The sequence below is a fragment of the Mus caroli genome, chromosome 11, assembly GCF_900094665.2.
Source record: "Mus caroli chromosome 11, CAROLI_EIJ_v1.1, whole genome shotgun sequence".
Taxonomy (NCBI): domain Eukaryota; kingdom Metazoa; phylum Chordata; class Mammalia; order Rodentia; family Muridae; genus Mus; species Mus caroli.
The window spans coordinates 80,411,002-80,428,374 of NC_034580.1; the positions used below are offsets into that span (position 1 = coordinate 80,411,002).

Consider the following 17,373-nt stretch of genomic DNA (forward strand, 5'->3'; position numbering starts at 1 on the left):
CAAATCCCCTAGAATAAGAACTAACTAGTTAGGGTGTGAGCAGCTATGTAGATGCTGGGAACTGAACTCAGGTCTTCTACTTAGCTGCCAAGCCACTGCTTCAGTCCTCGAATGCATTATTCCTAAAGTTAGTTGCACATTCTCAGCTAAGGTGTCTCCAACCCAATGGATGGCCTTGGAGTGGGAGTAAGGATGTCAGAGAGAAGCTAGGGAAGCTGCAGGGAAGAGGAGTCAGCTGTTGACATAGTATGTTGCTCTATGCTCTTATGATAAAACTAACCCCAAGGAGAAAACAAAAACAAAAAAGCCTTATCAGTGTCCTGGCAGCAGGCCTCAAGAGGGGACCTTCCAGAGAAGAGGTCTTCTCTGAAGGATTTTTGGGGTGTGTGTGTGGGGGGGTGAGATTTGGTTTAAGTGTTCAGACCAGCCTTTGACAGCCTAGTTCAGTTGGTCCTCTTGCTTTAGCCTCCCAAGTAGATGGAACTGCAATAGCATGACCTTGAAATCCCGAAGTGGTCAAGATTGAACCTGGGTTTCTGATCCTTCTGCCCCTACCTCCCTAGCTCTGGGCTTATAGGCATCCTATTCATGCCTAGTTTAAGCAGTGCTAGAGATGAGACCCATGGCTTCATGAATGCTAGGTGTGCACTATTACAACTCAGCTGGACTTCCAGCTCCTCCCTAAAACAAAGTGGAAAAGGCTCCCAACCAGAACTGTGATGGCTCATTGCCCAGCCCACTCTGACCCCAGCCCGCATGGCTGCTCCAGTCTCTGCATAGCAACTCTAGTGTCTACACTTGTAGTTCAGGAGAAGGGGGAGCGCTCTGTGTTTCTAATCAGATTTCTGTGTCTCACTCGGAGCCTTAGTGTGTGTGCTTTTCAATTGGTTCAACACTTGTCCATGGGTGTGTCTGTATATGTAGGTGTGTGTGTGTGTGTGTGTGTGTGTGTGTGAGTGTATTTCTAGACTGTAGCATTTGGGGCAAAGCCATCTTTTCTATGGCCAGTTTTAGACGTAGCTCTTCTATCACATTTCTGGCTTACTTGGGTCTGTTTCCTGAATTTTCTGTCCTATTTTGTGGATTAGTTCTGTATTTTGTGTTGAAATTTAATGAGAAAGAGTGAGCACAAATCCTAACAAATCGGAAGTAAGGGATTTGGAAAGAAATTGTGTTGTTGCTATAGTTGGTTTACATTTATTTGCATGTGTAGCTCTGGCCTGCTCTGAAACTATGTGGACCAAACTGGCATAGACAGCCAATCCCAGCCCAGCCCTGCTCCTGTTTCTCCAGGACTTAGAGTGCACACCTATCCCTGGTCCTCACGGCCATTCTTCCAAACGCAGCATCATGGCGGACTTAACTGCCAGGCAAGTGTTAAAGAGAAATGTTTTGTACTTTAGTGGCTGCATGCCCACACTTACAAGGGCATGCTTGGAGGTCAGAGGACGCCTTACAGGAGTTACTTCTCTTTCTATGTGAGAACTGGAGGCTGTAATCAGCCAGCAGGCTTCATGAAAAGGGTCTGTACCCACTGAGCCATCTCTGCCAGCCCTGCCTAGAGACTGAAAGCATTAAAAAAACAAAAACAAAAAACCACCTAAATGTTAAAAACGAAGTTCTAAATATACAGAAGATTTACCATACTATCCTCCTGCCTTCAATGTGTTGCATCTTGACCATTTTTACTGCAATTACGTTTCCATTTACTGTGCAGCTAATCTCCATAACTTCTTCATGGTGTAAAATGGAAACCGTTAAGCAATCATTTCCCATTTTCCCTTCCCCACAGCTTCTGTGAATGTAACACTAAAATTATATGGTCATTTTATTTGTCTTTGTTGTCATTTTGAGACAGTCTCATGTAGGCTAGACTGGCTTCCAACTTGGTATGCAGCCAAGGATCCTCATGTCTCCCGACTCTCGCTCAGCTGTTTGGCTTCTTAGTATATTGAAGTCCATGCATGTTACAATAGTCATTATATGTATGTATGTATACACACACACACACATATATGTGTATACATATATACACACATATATACATATAGATATATACATACATGTATCTATATAGATATATACATAAATCTTTTTTAAAAATATTTAATTATTTTATGTATATGAGCACACTGTCACTCTCTTCAGACACACCAGAAGAGGTCATCAGATCCTGTTACACCAGGAGGTAGTGGCGCATGCCTTTAATCCTGGTCTACAGAGTTCCAGGACAGCCAGAGCTACACAGAGAAACCCTGTCTCAAAAAACCAAACCAAACCAAACCATTTAAAATATGGCCTCATTTTCTGTAATTCTTTTGACTGGTTGTTTCATGGTATAGTTCTCTTTAAAAGACCTACTTTACATGTGGAAAAGAGGGTTAAAATCCTTACAGTTAAGGGGCAGTTGGCACTGAAACCCAGACATGTGGAGACCGGAGAATTCTGTCATCCTTTTAACTGACCTCCACCAAGTCTCTTAACCATCCACAGCTTTTTGTACTAGGAAGGCGACTGAAGAGAGATGGTCACTTTCCTCTAAAGCTGTCATTTCCAAGGGCTGCCGAGGGCACGGTTAGAGATCTGTCTCCATGAGCCTCTGCAGCACAGCTTCCTTTTCTTGACCACACTTTTGTTCTAGCTTCAAGTTTCTCTCACACAGTCTACAAACTAAAAACCAAAATTCTAACCCAAAGCAATCACAATTCAATCGGAAACATACACTACGAATGCAGGAACACTATTTATTAGGTCAATAATTCATTTAGCAATACAAGTACAGAATATATCACAATGCTGGTTACAAACATACTTAGTGTGGTTTAATAATTACAAATAACGGTGGGCACTACAAGTGAGAATGATATGAAAGGCTGTTCTGACTCAATGAGCTGTCTTCATAATTTATTAATGACCAGAAATATTACTATAGAAATTACTGTGGCACTAGTAGTGGGGATTTTCCTGTAAAGAATGTTAGTGATTCATTTGTAATTATTCCATTAAGGGTTTTTCTTTTTATTTTGAGCCTATTAAACTAAAACCCATTACTTAATAAGGTATAAAAATAGTACTGACCTGGTAATATTTAATAAAATGTAGCATTCACATAAAAGTAAAACTAAATTGAAAAGTTTTTAGTCACCATGGCAACATATTTTCCCATAAAAGGAAGATACAGAAACAAGTGATGTTATACAAATGGTACCTGCGATTCAGTGATTCAACACTTTGTGCACCACAACCAAGTTTTCTAGATATCTCTATATAGCATATATAATCTTAAATTTTACTTCTGAAAAACATGTGCACTTCAACAAACTCATTAAGGCCACTCATGCTATAGATACCTAGAACTGCACTCAACAACAGAGTTATTTAATCCTAAAGCCCTCTCCTTCAATCACCATCGGGGGAAAAGCCAGTTTTCTGCCTAAAACATTCCTGAGATTTGGGGACAAAAGAAATACTAGTGTTAAGATCTGTACACTAATCCAAATGTTCTACTTAAATCTTTTTTTTTCCAGCTAATCTGAAGTCCTCTAAAGCCAAGAGGTGAAAAGTGTTAATTTTTAAAACAAAATAAAACTCTTAAAATTCAGTAATTATAAATAATTTTTTTCCAGTAGTAACTTTGCCATCCAGAAAAAGAAGACTGGAAGCAGCAAGGCTAAAAACCCTAGGGGAAAACATATATATATATAAAGTAAAAAGATGGCGGTTAACAACACCTGTAACTCAGCAAACCATTCTTTGAATTTGCAAAATTTTGGCCAAAAGCTTGCATCGCATTTCGCCTATAAAGACAAACAAGTTCAATGGCTGCTCAGACTTCCAGGCTGGCAGCTGGTGCACCACTGCATTTCTTGAGACAGGGTCTTATCACTAGGCCATCCTGGGGCATCTCAAGTGATTCTCCCGTCTCAGCCTCCCATGGAGTTGGGATTGAACTTGTGCCAGCACGTGCAGTTCCCTGCTCACAAGACATTCCCATGGTCTAGGACAAAGGGCTCCATTCAAATCATTGATTCTCACAGGCAGCAATACCCGGGCAGGGTGCTGGTGAGTTGTTTATATAAATGAATGTACATGGATGGAGAAAGGAAGGGTTTAAATCCTCAGGGCAAAGCCTAGTTTGAGGACCATAAATATTGTGCACTGAGCTTTTACCCAGTTGGCGCTATTACACCGAACGAGTGACTCCCTGGGTGACATGCGCAGGCTCCTCATGCCCCCAGATGGAATAGCACCAGACTTTAAGAACACGAGAATCCAGGGGAGGGGGAGAGCAGAGGCCCTTGTTTAAAATCACATGCAAGCCACTGATTATTCTGAGGTAAATTTTATTCAGTTTTTCCTTTGAGAGTTTGGAGACAATCTCCCTTTGTAGCCCAGGCTGCCTGGAACTCAGTCTCTTACCTCACTCAGTCTCCTGAATACTGACATTATAGATATGTGCCACTCCCTGCTTTAATAATGTTTAAAATAAAATTACGGTGGCGTTCTCTCACTACATCACCCTTGCTGAGGGATGAATCCCACCCTTGAAAAGATCAGGGCAGTTTTTTCACTAGAATCAGAACATATAAAGTCGTATCGCTAAGAAGATGGAGTGCTAGAGTGTAGGCATTAGATCAGCCTTTAGTAACTTACAGAGAACAATAATAAGGAATAGTCAGATGGAGCAGCTGACAGAGCTGCTGCTGGCGGTGGGGGCTGGCTGCCATCTGACATTATCACCCTGTAGTCAAGGCTTCTAAGACCATGTTACTTTATCACTGAGTATGAGTTCAGTTTGAACTGAGCTAAGGAAGATGAGCATGGAAGTTATCTGACTATACAAAACACTGTATGTGCACACCACCAAAAATGAAGATTAAATACAAATAATTCATGTGGAAACTTAAGTTTTAAAACATTTATTGAAAAACAATTTACCACGACATTCCTATACCACAGGACGCTAAATATCCAATAAAAGTGTACCAGAAGCCTCTCCTGGAACTGTCTTTGGAGGGATTAACTATATAGGCTGTGGGGCTCCAGCTGAGTAACCGGATGCTACTCCTTGGTCACACAGACTATGTGGAAATAAAGGTGACTCTCACAAGACGGTAATTAAGGGGGAAGGGGAGAGCCAGCTGCATAAACTGCAAGTGTGCCAAATTGAGTTCTTTGAAGAATTTTAAAGGAAATTCAGTTAGAGGAATAAGTTTGAGTGGTTGTGTCAGGATGACAGAGAGCCTGCCTCATCTGCGGGGTGCATCTCCACCAAAGTCCCTTCTAAAGGCCACACCACACTGGCTTACCACTAAGTCCGCAAAGAGCAGTTTCAAACCAAGTTAAACATTGGGAAGTTAGCCAGGCGCGGAGGCGCACGCCTTTAATCCCAGCACTCAGGAGGCAGAAGCAGGCAAATTTCTGAGTTCGAGGCCAGCCTGGTCTACAAAGAGAGTTCCAGGACAGCCAGGGCTGTGACACAGAGAAACCCTGTCTCCAAAAAAAAAAAAAAAACAAACAAACAAACAAAAAAAAAAAACCAAAACACAAAAAAGGGGAAGTTAAAACAAAAAGTTCAGATAAATCTTAAGTAATGTTTCTGCACTCTCCATGATAGCTTTGTTTTCCCCTCACCAACATACAAACATGCTAACAGAACAGAATCTGACACATACCCATTCACTCACACCACCACGCACTGCCGGGAGCAGTGTAGCTAACAGCCAAGTCAGAGCCCCTGAAAATAGGGGAGAAACCCAGATTCTTAAGCACAGAGGTGCCAGAAGAGGGGCCACTGTGCTAAGAATTGAGGTAACAACAGAAGGTCTTTTTCTTTTGTCACAACTTAGGAACTGAGTATTAGCTCCACATTGAGTAACTGGCTAGCTTGAAAAGCTTAGAAAAATCAAAGCCCCAATCAGTGAAACATTGCAACTGAAGGACCTTCCCATTGGAGTCCGAGATTTCAGTTAAAACGACTATTTGTACAATTATTTTCAACAACAACGAATTTTCCAAGATTTCTTTTTGTGTGCATTCATCTTTTTAATCCCCACACACCATACAGTAAACCTAAAATTCTCATCTGAACATGACTGATTTCATGACTCTTAGCCAGTATGTTTTTAACTACATGGAGATTCAGGGCAAAGATGAAATGGGGGTGGCTGCAGAGATGGTTAGACATTGGTGTGCTTATGACATTGCCATCATGTACCAGGACTAAATATTTGCCACTGGCATTGCCCACATCCCACAGTTTGGTATCTCTGGTGCAAATGAGGCTCTTGCATTAGTACTCTGCATTCTACTGGGCAAGGCAACTGCAGTCACTAAAGCCACAACTGAAAGCAGCTGGTCCAAGTCACACCGTCCACGGCTGCCTGGTCCTTTTAGTCCTTCTGGTCCTGTCAGCAAACACTTTAGAGCATCTCACCATGGTACCAAACACAGAGTTACAACTGCTGGTCTATGTGGGGTTCTGAGACCGACCGACAGATCAACGTTGGTCCAGTCAGATGAACCTGACAGTCCGTCACTGAAACACAGTTCTGGAATGGCTGAATGCCCTGATCTGGAAAAGACAGCCAAGTCTAGGTCAGGGTGCCCCTCCCCTCTTACTAGTATCTATGTTACTTTTCTATACTGCATATAAAGAGTTTTCCATAAGATTTCCTTACAATACAGTATTGAATACCTCCACATGGAAGAATTAATTATATGTTAAAAAGGTTTTGAAATCATCCTTACATAATAAGAATGCAACTCCTTTAAACTCTTAAATAGTTTTATTTAGGGGTTCTTTTTTTTTTTTTCTTTCAGACTTTCTGAAAAACGAATTNTTTTTTAAAAANAAAAAAAAAAAAAAAAAAAACGGTTTCCTGTTGTTCTACTGGGGTGAGAATGTGGGACTACTTATACACGCGGCACATGCTGATATAACTCAATATATGCTTATTCTACAGGAACTGCAATACAGGACTACCCGAAATAGGGTCTTGGGTGGACTGGACCAGTGTTTCAATGCAAATGCCAGCCCTAAAAACAACATGGTTTGATTTCACAGTATGAATTCCCCGGAATCTGGGAAAGGTAATTGTTAGCTGAGGCTGTCCCTCAGCAGCTTGGTCCCTCAGCATTCTGAGCCGTCAGAAAGGACTGTACCACTTCTTCAGTGGACTGGGGGCTGCTGCTGACGTCTTCAAGGGCATCGGTCACTGAATACTGTCGATCTCGCAACCGGTTCCAGTTAGACAGAACGTTGTGATACTCGAACACTTTCTCATAATTCCCAATGGAGTTGTAAAGTTTAATGAGGCCCCGGTAATCATATTCTAGTCCACTGTAGCCTTCACCAAACAGTTTCTTCCCTGAAGCAACACAAAAAGACTTAGATCAAGTAATTACAATAGTTTTTTGTTTAGATTTCAATACAATTGGTTTGTTTGTTTGTTTGTTTGAGACAGGGTTTCTCTGTGTAGCCATTCTAGACCAGGCTGACCTGGAACTCAAAGAGATCCTCCCGCCTCTGCCTCCCAAGTGCTGGGATTAAAGGCATGAGCCATCACCACCTGGTACAGGTTCTCCTCTTTCAGTAGGCTGACTTGGTTTTAGTCCTATGGAAGGAAAGAGGTGCAGTCCCTCTATCACTGCTCTTACCTACTTTCATCCCTGCAATGTCTCTAAAGACTTCAAGGAACTGGCTTTACTAAAACGCTAAATTTCACCAGTTTAAAAAAAGGTTGTACTTATTATACATGTGTGTTTGTGTGTACTCACACACTCGAGCTACTGCACGTGTGGAGGCCTGGGGATCCCGCCTTTCAGGAGTCTCCTTCCCTCCTATCATGAGAGTTCTCAAGAAAGACTTCAAGTCATCTAGGGTGATGAGCCACCTACCAGTCCAAAAGTTCAGGTTTAGGACTAATGTTTTTAAAGATATTTTAAAATAATATGGAAGATTTGTAGAATCTTTATGTGTAGCCCTGCCTGTTTTGGAACTCACTACACAGACCTCAAACTCACATGCTATCACAGCCTCTGCCTCCCAGTGCTGGGATTAAAGGGGTGCGACATCATTTCTGACAAATTTTGTTTTGGTGTTTGGCTTTTCAAGGCAGGGTTTCACTATGTAGCCCTGGTTGTTCTGGAACTCAATCTGTAGACCACACTGGACTCCCAACTCACAGAGATCTGTCTGTCTCTGCCTCCTCAGAGGGATTAAAGTTGTATTCCACTACCACCCAGTAAATTTTGTTTTTAAAGCAATTATTTCCCCATCCCCCCCAAGTTGATACAACTTTATAGTCACGGGCAAGAAGAAGAAAGCTTAACTGAGGAACTGCTTGGACCAGGTTGGCCTGTGGTCACTGCCTATGAGAGATGTAGATTGATGACTGATCTGGGAAAGCCTGACCATAGTGGGCAATACCTTAGGCGGGCAGTATCTGGGGCTATGAAAGAAAACTAGCTGGCCATGGTGAGCCAGCAAGCAGGGTTTCTCCATGGTGAAGTTGTCTTTAGTCACGATGTTTCTGTCACAGCAGCAGAAAAACAAAAGCATAGTGGACAGCCACAATAAGCTCATTTTGTATGAAAAGGAAATATAAGAAAATACTTATGCATGTGCCTTTGTGTAAAATCATATATAGAAAAATAAGCTATAAACAAACAAGTGTTGAGAATTAGGTAGAAGAAAATTAAGGAAACTACACATCACAAGGAAAGTGTGCCTATGAATTTTTGATTTTAAGAACATTAGTATTTCCAATACTCGGATTTATCAAGTAAGTCAATGTATAATTGACTAACACACAAATATATGGACCACTTTGTAACAAAGACAGCAAAGGGGAAAGGACAGAGTATTGAAGAAATGGTTCCAGGTCAACTATATACACAGTAAAAGTCAAGTTTCTTCTAAGATGGACAAGCTAATTTTAGTCTTGCAGATCAAAACATGATTGTAAGTAAAGTGTCTAGAAGATGATATTTTAGCAGAGTACCTTCATAACTGGTAGGAAAACCAAAATTCCTCAAACAAAATTTAAAAAGTACTGGTGATAAATTAAAGACATCAAGGCATTCTATAGAAACGCAGGCATCCTCGGGCAGGGTGTGGTAGTACATCCTAGGACCCAGCATTAGGAGGAAGCAGGAGCTACAAGTCCCTGTGTCAACACCAACTAACCAAAATAAAATGAAGTGAAATGAACTGTCCTATCCAGGTGCTCTCAAGAAAACAAGCCACAGGATGAGAGACCTTGACGCACAGGTGACCAAGACTAAAATTAGCTTGTTCATCTTAGAAGAAACTTTACTTTTACTATGTATATAGTTGACCTGGAACCATATATATATATATATATATATGCACACAATTTCCTAAATGCCAGACAATTCAAAATGGGCATGAACCACAAAACTTTCATGCAATGAAGTAATACTGTTAAATGACAACAGTTCAATGCTCTGTGTTCATTCAACATAGACTAGATGATGATGACACACAAATCCAGTAAAACACTCCTCAGTCATGGAAGCTACCATCGACTGTGATGCAGCAATACACAGAGGTGAGGATGTAAGACCTCCAGGTGGCAGGAGGCTCGGGGGCAGCAGCAGGACAGGCACCTTAAATGGTGGCTTGTGTCACAGGCTGTGCCTGTTGGCTTCAGTGCCGAGGAAGAGCCTGAGAGGAGTGGCGCAGAGAGCACTGTGCTCTGCTCTGCTATGGCTGCCTCGTGCGAGCGGCACTTACTTGTCAGCAGGATCTAGGAGCACAGACAAGTTCTCTAGACCTCGACTAAGGAAGACAGAAAGGCAACATACCGATCGCTATCGACCGCAGGTACAGTTTCTCAGCATTTTCATACTGATTCATGTCATAATTATACAGAGATGCCAGGTGTCCCACTGAAAGGGCCACTTCATAATCTTCTTGACCAAGGAGCTGCTCCTTAATCTGAATTGCTTTTATGTGCATTTCTTCAGCTTCCTGAAAAACAGGCCAAGTGGAATATTAGATTGCACTTTTTCTTAGGACAATTCTACTCAATGAAAGAGTTTGTTCTAAATATCACCACAGCTTATGCATATCATTAGGCAGTAAGATCAAAGAACACCATCTGCCTTTTCCAAAAGCTGCTGCTGCAAAACATTACTGGTTTTGGTAAACTGTGCCAAGCTGATGACAGCGATGGTCCTAAAGGCTAAGGCATTCTAAGCTAGGTGTGGGAATACATGTCTGTATTTCCAACAGCAGGCAGGCAGAGGCAGCAGGACTGACAGTTCAAAGCCAACCTAGGCTACATAGAGAAGATGCTGTCTCAAAAACAACAAAACCATCAAAATAAAAAAGAGCAGTAAAGAGTTTGCTGAAATGAACATAAAGATGGGCGTGACTGCACACACCTTCAATTCCAGCAGAGGCAGACCAGTCTAAGTTTGAGGCCAGCCTGGTCTGTATAGTGACTTCTAGGATAGTCAGAGCTATATAGTGAGACCCTGTCTGAAAAACAAACAACATAATAATAATAATCTGAATTACTACATCCCCAAAATTAACTTAAACTTGTTAAGGTGGTGTTGACTTATGCAGACATGTATCCCCACACCTAGCTTAGAATGCCGTATAGTTTCTACCTTTACCATTTTAGGCTTTAGGACCATCACTGTCATCAACTTGGTGCAGTTTACCAAAACCAGTAATATTTCTCAGCAGCAGCTTTCAGAAAAGGCAAATGATGTTCTTTGATCTTACTGCCTAATGATCTTACATGCCCAATGCATGAGCAGTGGTGACATGCAGAGACAAAGGGGGAGGGGATTGTTGAGAGTTCCTATATAGCCCAGGCTGGCACCAAACTAATAATCCCCTTGCCTCAGCCTTCCAAGTATTAAACTTAAAGGAATGTACTACTACAATTAACTAGAACTGAAAATTCCAAAAAAAATGAGTGTAAGTGTATTGTTAAACTTTGTAGCTCCTAATTCTTGGTAACTGTAAATTAACTGTAGTCTCACTGAACCCCACTGTAGGTCAGACATTTGGTTAAACCTAAACGACTGAGCTGAGAGCTGTGACTGAGCTGTCTACAGTAACACCAGCTTTATGGTCTGTCTCTGTAATCTCACTTATAAGTTCACTACAGGGTTTTTACACTAGCTCAGTTTTCTCTCAGCTCCTTTGGGGTATTATTTAAGATTACTGAAAATTTATCATTAAATTTACTAATTATTCAGAGACAAAGAATATAAAACCTTATTGCTTCTCAGCCTTTTGGCTAAGATCAAGTGTAGAATATAAAACCTTTTTTACCTTAAATTTTCTCATTGACTGATAGAGCCTTCCGAGGTTCCCATAGTGCTTTGCGGTCTGTACATTAAATTCCCCAAATGCTTTCTTAGCCAGCTGCAGCGAGGACAAGTGCAAGTCGTGTGCCTCCTGAAGCAGCCGCTGCTCTGTCTCCTTGTTGTGACAGTCAATCGCAATCTCCTCTAGAATAAGTGCTGCACAGAGAGAGCAGGCGAGCGACATATCAACAGACCTAAAACGCACATCCCAGGGCCCAACACTTAACTGAAAATTAAGGACTGTAGTATTTACTGAGTACTGAAGACATAACTGACTGTAGTTAAGAACTGGCCAAGGTCAAAGCTTTCCACATTTGTGGGGTTTGTTTTCTTTGTTTTTGAACTGGGCTCTTGATCTGTAGCCCAGGCTGGCTTTCAATTCATGGCAATCCTCCTGCTTCAACTAGTGCTAGGATTCCATGTGTGTGCAGTTGTGGTCCACCCCATGACTTCTTCAACAGTACACTTTTGGGAAAGTTGTTCTATTCATATAAAATATTCATTTTAATTAAGGGGAAAATGGTGTACCTTAAATTATTTTGCAGAATCAGCCTCTACTGTATTAACCTGCTACCTTTTATAGATGGAAATTAGCTTTTAAAAGAGAATGGTCACCTGGGAATGGTGGTGAATGCCTATGTAAGCAACTGGGAGGCCAAGGCAGCAGGACTAGAAGCCTTGGATGCAAGACGAATTCAAGGGCAGCCTAGAGTATATGAGACCTTGTCTCAAAAAACCAAGCCAACCAAATACATAAACAAGAAACAAAGAGTAAAATGATAGGAGACATGAAAGTTAAAGTTATCCAACTGCCAAGGAGTGCTTTCAGTAATTCTTACAATTCTGTAACCAGTCTTTATAAAACAAAATCTCTAACCAAACATAACCAAAAACAAACAAACAAAAAAACCCCAGCTTCTTTCCTCTTACTTATTTGAACAACCCAATCAGGCCAGGAGACATTTTAATTTCAAAGTTCCATTCAAGGATTTCAAACCCAATATAAAACCTTAAGAATATAGATATTATCAACTAATTTTATTTCTTAGCACCGACTTGTATAAAGGTAGTGAACAGAAAGCTACCTCCTGGCAGCATTTTTTTAAAAGAAGGTTTAAAACAGTTTTAATACCAGAGAACAGATTAAGGAGCCTAGAGGAAAAGTACGTGTATTGAAATGAAAAAACACTCATGATGTAAGAGTGTGAAAAATATCAAGTTATAAAGCTGGAAGAGTTACTAATTTTCCCCCCAACATTTATTTGTGTGTATGTGTGTGAGAGCTCTCTCTGCCACCTGTATGTGGTAGGGACTGACTTAGAGTATAAGCCTGGCAGCTGCCCAGTCACCTTTAGCCATATCACTGGACCTTAATTTAACTTGTAGGTAGGTAGGTAGGTAGGTAGGTAGGTAGGTAGGTAGGTAGAAAGAAAGAAAGAAAGAAAGAAAGAAAGAAAGAAAGAAAGAAAGAAAGGAAGGAAGGAAGAAAGGGAGAGAAGGAGAGAAGGAGAGAGGGAGAGAGGGAGAGAGGGAGGGAAGGAAGGACAGACTAATCAACAAAACTGTGATTAGTATTAGTGAGGCTTTGGTAACTTTACTCTTTCTCTTTCCTATCTCACTTATGTGCTAGTGTTAAACTGAACCAAGGAAACCCAGAATTAGGGTTAGACCCATCACATGCACACAAGGACCACAAGGGTGATGCAGTCAAAACAGAATCAACGCATTAAGAGAAAGCGTAGATGAGAATTAGCAATAAAGTTACAAGTTGAGGTAAAAGGATGCCGCACTGTAAGCAAGCCTGTAAAATCACCTGCATTACTCTCAGCCTTACTCAGAGGCAGGAGGAAGACAGATGAACAAACAACAACGCTGTATCACGTGAAGCAGAGTTGAGGGAACTATTTTAGTCATATATGCAAACAATCTAACAGCCTTATTTTATTTATGCCGCATATCACTTTACAATCATTGGAGACTGGATCACAAAGGTACCTTTCACCCTCTTTGAAGAAGCCAGAAGAAGATGATCTTCAGGTAGGATGTGAGTAATGATACCAATGGCTCTTTCTGCATGAAATCTGCAATACACATAGAGTTTAGTGTCTCTCTTTAGTTAAACAACACATGTTATGACATTAACAGAAAGTACTAATAAAACTATAAAAATGATGAAGAGTTTTTGGGCCAGAAGATGGTTCAGCAATTAAAAACACTTGTTACTCTCCCATAGGACCCAAGTTCAGGTCCCAGCATGCACACTGATTGGGTGGCTCACAAATGGCTCTAACTTCAGCTCCAGAGGATGGCATCCTTTTCTAGCCTCCATGGGCATTTACAATCAATCATCTACACACACACCACAAATCCACATAAATCTTAAAAAAAAAAAAAAAGTTTTAAGAATCAGTTTTGTTTTGATGGACTAAAAACCAAACTCAGGATCTCACACATGCTAGCAAACATGACTTCATTCTCACTGCCAAAACTTCATTTTGTTGTGAATTCAATTTTTAAAAAAATATTTATTAATTTATTTAATGTATATGAGTACACTGTCACTGTCTTCAGACACACCAGAAGAGGACATCGGATCCTATTACAGATGGTTGTGAGCCAGCATGTGATTGTTGGGAATTGAACTCAGGACCTCTGGAAGTGCTCTTTACTGCTAAGCCATCTCGCCAGCCCATGAATTAACTTTTAACACCAATGTATTCTCACCTCCCTCAAGATAAAAGTCCTCATTATAGTCTATAAAACTCAGTCTCCCTGCCACCTCTCTGACATCATTTCCCGCCATCCCCATAGCAACCCTCTTAGCCCCGAGCCACACACAGCTCCAGCATCTGCTCTTCCTTCTCTGTGGGATTTCCCCCTCCACATGCTGGTGGTTCAGTCACTAACCAGAGCACACCAAGTCCCCAAATCCCTCTCCTCTCTAACTGTCTGTCCACAGTAACATCTAAATATATATACCCAGCAATTCCCAAATCCTTCCAACACCCCACCTCTGAGAATCATTCCCTTTCTGGCTATAGATTTGTCGCTATGGACTTAAACAGATTAAACCACATAGAATCTGATCCTTTTTATCTTGTTTTGTTTAAAATTCCCAGCTCTGAAGAGGAAGCAAGGAGACTGTGTGAGCCCAGAGAATAAGGCCAGCCTTGGTAACAGCTAGAACCCCTGTGAAAAAGTCAAGTCTGCCTTTGGAAATGTTTGGGTTTTTCTGGAGAAAGGTGTCTTGCTGTATAGCCTAAGTTGTCCTGGAACTCACTGTGTAGCCCAAGCTGGCCCTGTTAGAAGAGAGCTAGCTGGAGTCAGTTTTCTCCTTCCACATATGGGTTGTCTCAAGGATGGAACCCAGGCAGTCATACTTGACACCAAGTACCTGGAGTTCTTGGTCTTCCAGACCCAGCATTAGGGCTAGGATTATGGCTCTGTCCTATAATGCTTGGCCTATTTTTGGCTTCAATTTTCCTCCAAAATATTACAAGTTTCATTTTTATCAGATCCAGAAAGCTAATTTGTTAGGGGCTATACAGTGAATACTTTGTTAACATTGGCAATAGTCTTTCACAACTATTTAACTCTGCTGTTACGGCATGAAACAGACGTAGGAAACAGGAATAAATGAGCATGTCTGACCCACTTTTCGGGGTTTTTTCTCTAGCAATAAGTTTGTAGGTTGTTAAATTTATCATTGACACAAAGGCTACTAATTACTCAACAAACAAACAAACAAATAAACAAACACAAACATATGAAGAAAATACTGAAAGAAATAGCTCATTCTGATAGAGAAGTGCGTAAATCTTAGTATGAAACCAAGACAAGCATAAATGTATGTCTTAAAAATTAGGATGGTTTTTAAATGACTTCAAAAACATTGTATCCCGCCAGGAAGACAAAGTTATCCACACAAATCCTTAAGGACTACTGTCCTAGAGAACAGCATTACCCTTCGCAGAGAAAAAGTTGGAACTTACAGTGCATTGTCGAATTTTCCAGAGCTGTACTGGTGAACGTAGGAAGAGTAGGCCAGGTCTTCATGAGCTGTTGCTACATGAATATTTTTGCCACCAAACACTGACTGTCGAATGTCCAGGGCTGCCTAAAAGAATCATAAAGACATTTAGTAATATGGTACACTACCTAAGTTCAACAAACTATACACACACTCTATGTACCTAATCCCTTAAATTTCAAACAGGACAGTCCTGCCAGAAGGGCAGAACCTCAAAGTTGCCCTGAAAGACCTGGTTCTGTGAAGACACTGTCTGAGAAACCACACTGGCTACTTTTCTGCAGTAAGTTAGTTCCACCACAGCGTCACGGCCTCGGTCCTAACAGCTTCTTCTAACACCCTTCTTTAATAAACAACTGTAAAGTCAGTGACATCCTGTCTAGTGTCATGGTAGAGGACTTTTACCTGAAATAACAACTGCAAGATCTAAAATTACTGCTAGATTGACAGTTTATAAATCCTCCACAAAGTTAAGCCATCATCTGGGCAAATTACAGACAGGAAGTCCAGTGGAACCCAGATCTGCTTGCTGCCTGATGGTTTCAGTCCTGAACGATTCTTAAGACATTTGACTCTGAAGCCTTCTATGGAGGAACACTTAGTAAAGTAATGGTGGGGCCTACAGGAGAAAGAAAGGGGGGGCTCACAGAGTTATTTATTTTTTTAAATTGATCTGGTATTGCTTTTTAAAAATATGTATTGATGTTTTGCCTGCATGTATGTCTGTGTGATCCTGTCAGATTGCAGTGACAGTTTTTTTTCCCAGATAAATGTCCTATAATCTACATTTTTTTAAAATTAGGTATTTTCTTCATTTACATTTCAAATGCTATCCCAAAAGTCCCCAGACCCCCCCCCCCCCACCCCCGTGACAGACAGTTTTGAAGTGGTAATTGGGTGCTGGGAACTGAACCTGGCCCTTTGGAAGAACAGCCAGTGTCGTTAACTGCTGAGCCATCTCTCCAGTTCCTCCAAGAGTTATCTTACATATGATTTACAGATGACAAACAAGTCAACTTAGGGTAAAAGCAAAGAGAGATAACTATTAACATACCTGGTAAATTGCAACAGACTGACAGATATTGTCTACATTGAGTAAGTAGAACCCATAATCTAGCAGTGTGTCAGAGTATTTTGGGTGTTTGGATCCGAAATGATCTCTATGAAAAGATATAGAAGAAGTATTAGCATCTAATGTTGAGAAACACATTAAAACAGCACCTTGAGTAACAATCACTTACCGTGCCAAATACACTGCATGTTTAATTAACTGTTCTGCCTTCTTAAATTCACGTTTGACTACACAAGCCTAAAAATAAAGAGGGAAATTATTAAATAACTCTCAAATGCTTCATTAGTGTGTTATAGTTTGAGTTCACTATGTAATAGTTAATAATTAAAAAAAAAAAAAAAAAAACAACTTTGTCGGGCGGTGGTGGCACACAACTTTAATCCCAGCACTTGGGAGGCAGAGGCAGGCGGATTTCTGAGTTCGAGGCCAGCCTGGTCTACAGTGTGAGTTCCAAGACAGCCAGGGCTATACAGAGAAACCCTGTCTCAAAAACCAAAACAAACAAACAAACAAACAAACAAACAAACAAAAAACCCAAAACCTTCAGGGATTCTTTCAATTTGTAGTTTCTTTCCAAATCTCTAGTAATTTTATGTAAACAATTTGGGAAAATTCTGAGACATTTCCAGTATAAACCTGTTGTAACAGCCAGGCTGTCATGGTGCACACACCAGCACTCAGAAGGCAGAGGCAGGCTGATTTCTCAGATCAAGGCCAACCTATAGTGGTCTAAAAGGGCAAGCCCCAGGACAACTGGAACTAGGAACTAGGAAAGAAACCTTGCCTCAGAAAAAAGAAAAGAAAAAAAAAAAAAAATCAAACCAAACCACTCCAAAAAATAACCATGATGTACAAAGGTAATCCACAAGCTAGTGCATTTTATAATATTAAAATAAAATGTTGTGGAGAGGACTCA

The 17,373-nt window shown here is 40.9% G+C and overlaps 1 protein-coding gene and 1 pseudogene across 1 annotated transcript in view; one reads left to right on the forward strand and one right to left on the reverse strand.

Annotated features, from left to right (window-relative positions):
* Positions 1-6,769: 6,769 nt before the first annotated feature.
* Positions 6,770-17,373, reverse strand: part of Appbp2 (amyloid beta precursor protein binding protein 2) — a 42,879-nt gene continuing 32,275 nt past the window's right edge. The window contains exons 7-13 of the mRNA XM_021177544.1: positions 16,627-16,694; positions 16,440-16,545; positions 15,348-15,472; positions 13,351-13,436; positions 11,321-11,511; positions 9,832-9,997; positions 6,770-7,370 (exon numbers count right to left, since the gene is read on the reverse strand). Coding sequence (XP_021033203.1) covers positions 7,117-7,370; positions 9,832-9,997; positions 11,321-11,511; positions 13,351-13,436; positions 15,348-15,472; positions 16,440-16,545; positions 16,627-16,694 — 996 coding nt within the window. The 3' untranslated portion in view covers positions 6,770-7,116. The remainder of the gene's footprint in view (positions 7,371-9,831; positions 9,998-11,320; positions 11,512-13,350; positions 13,437-15,347; positions 15,473-16,439; positions 16,546-16,626; positions 16,695-17,373) is intronic.
* On the forward strand, positions 11,266-11,352 carry LOC115032740 (annotated as a pseudogene).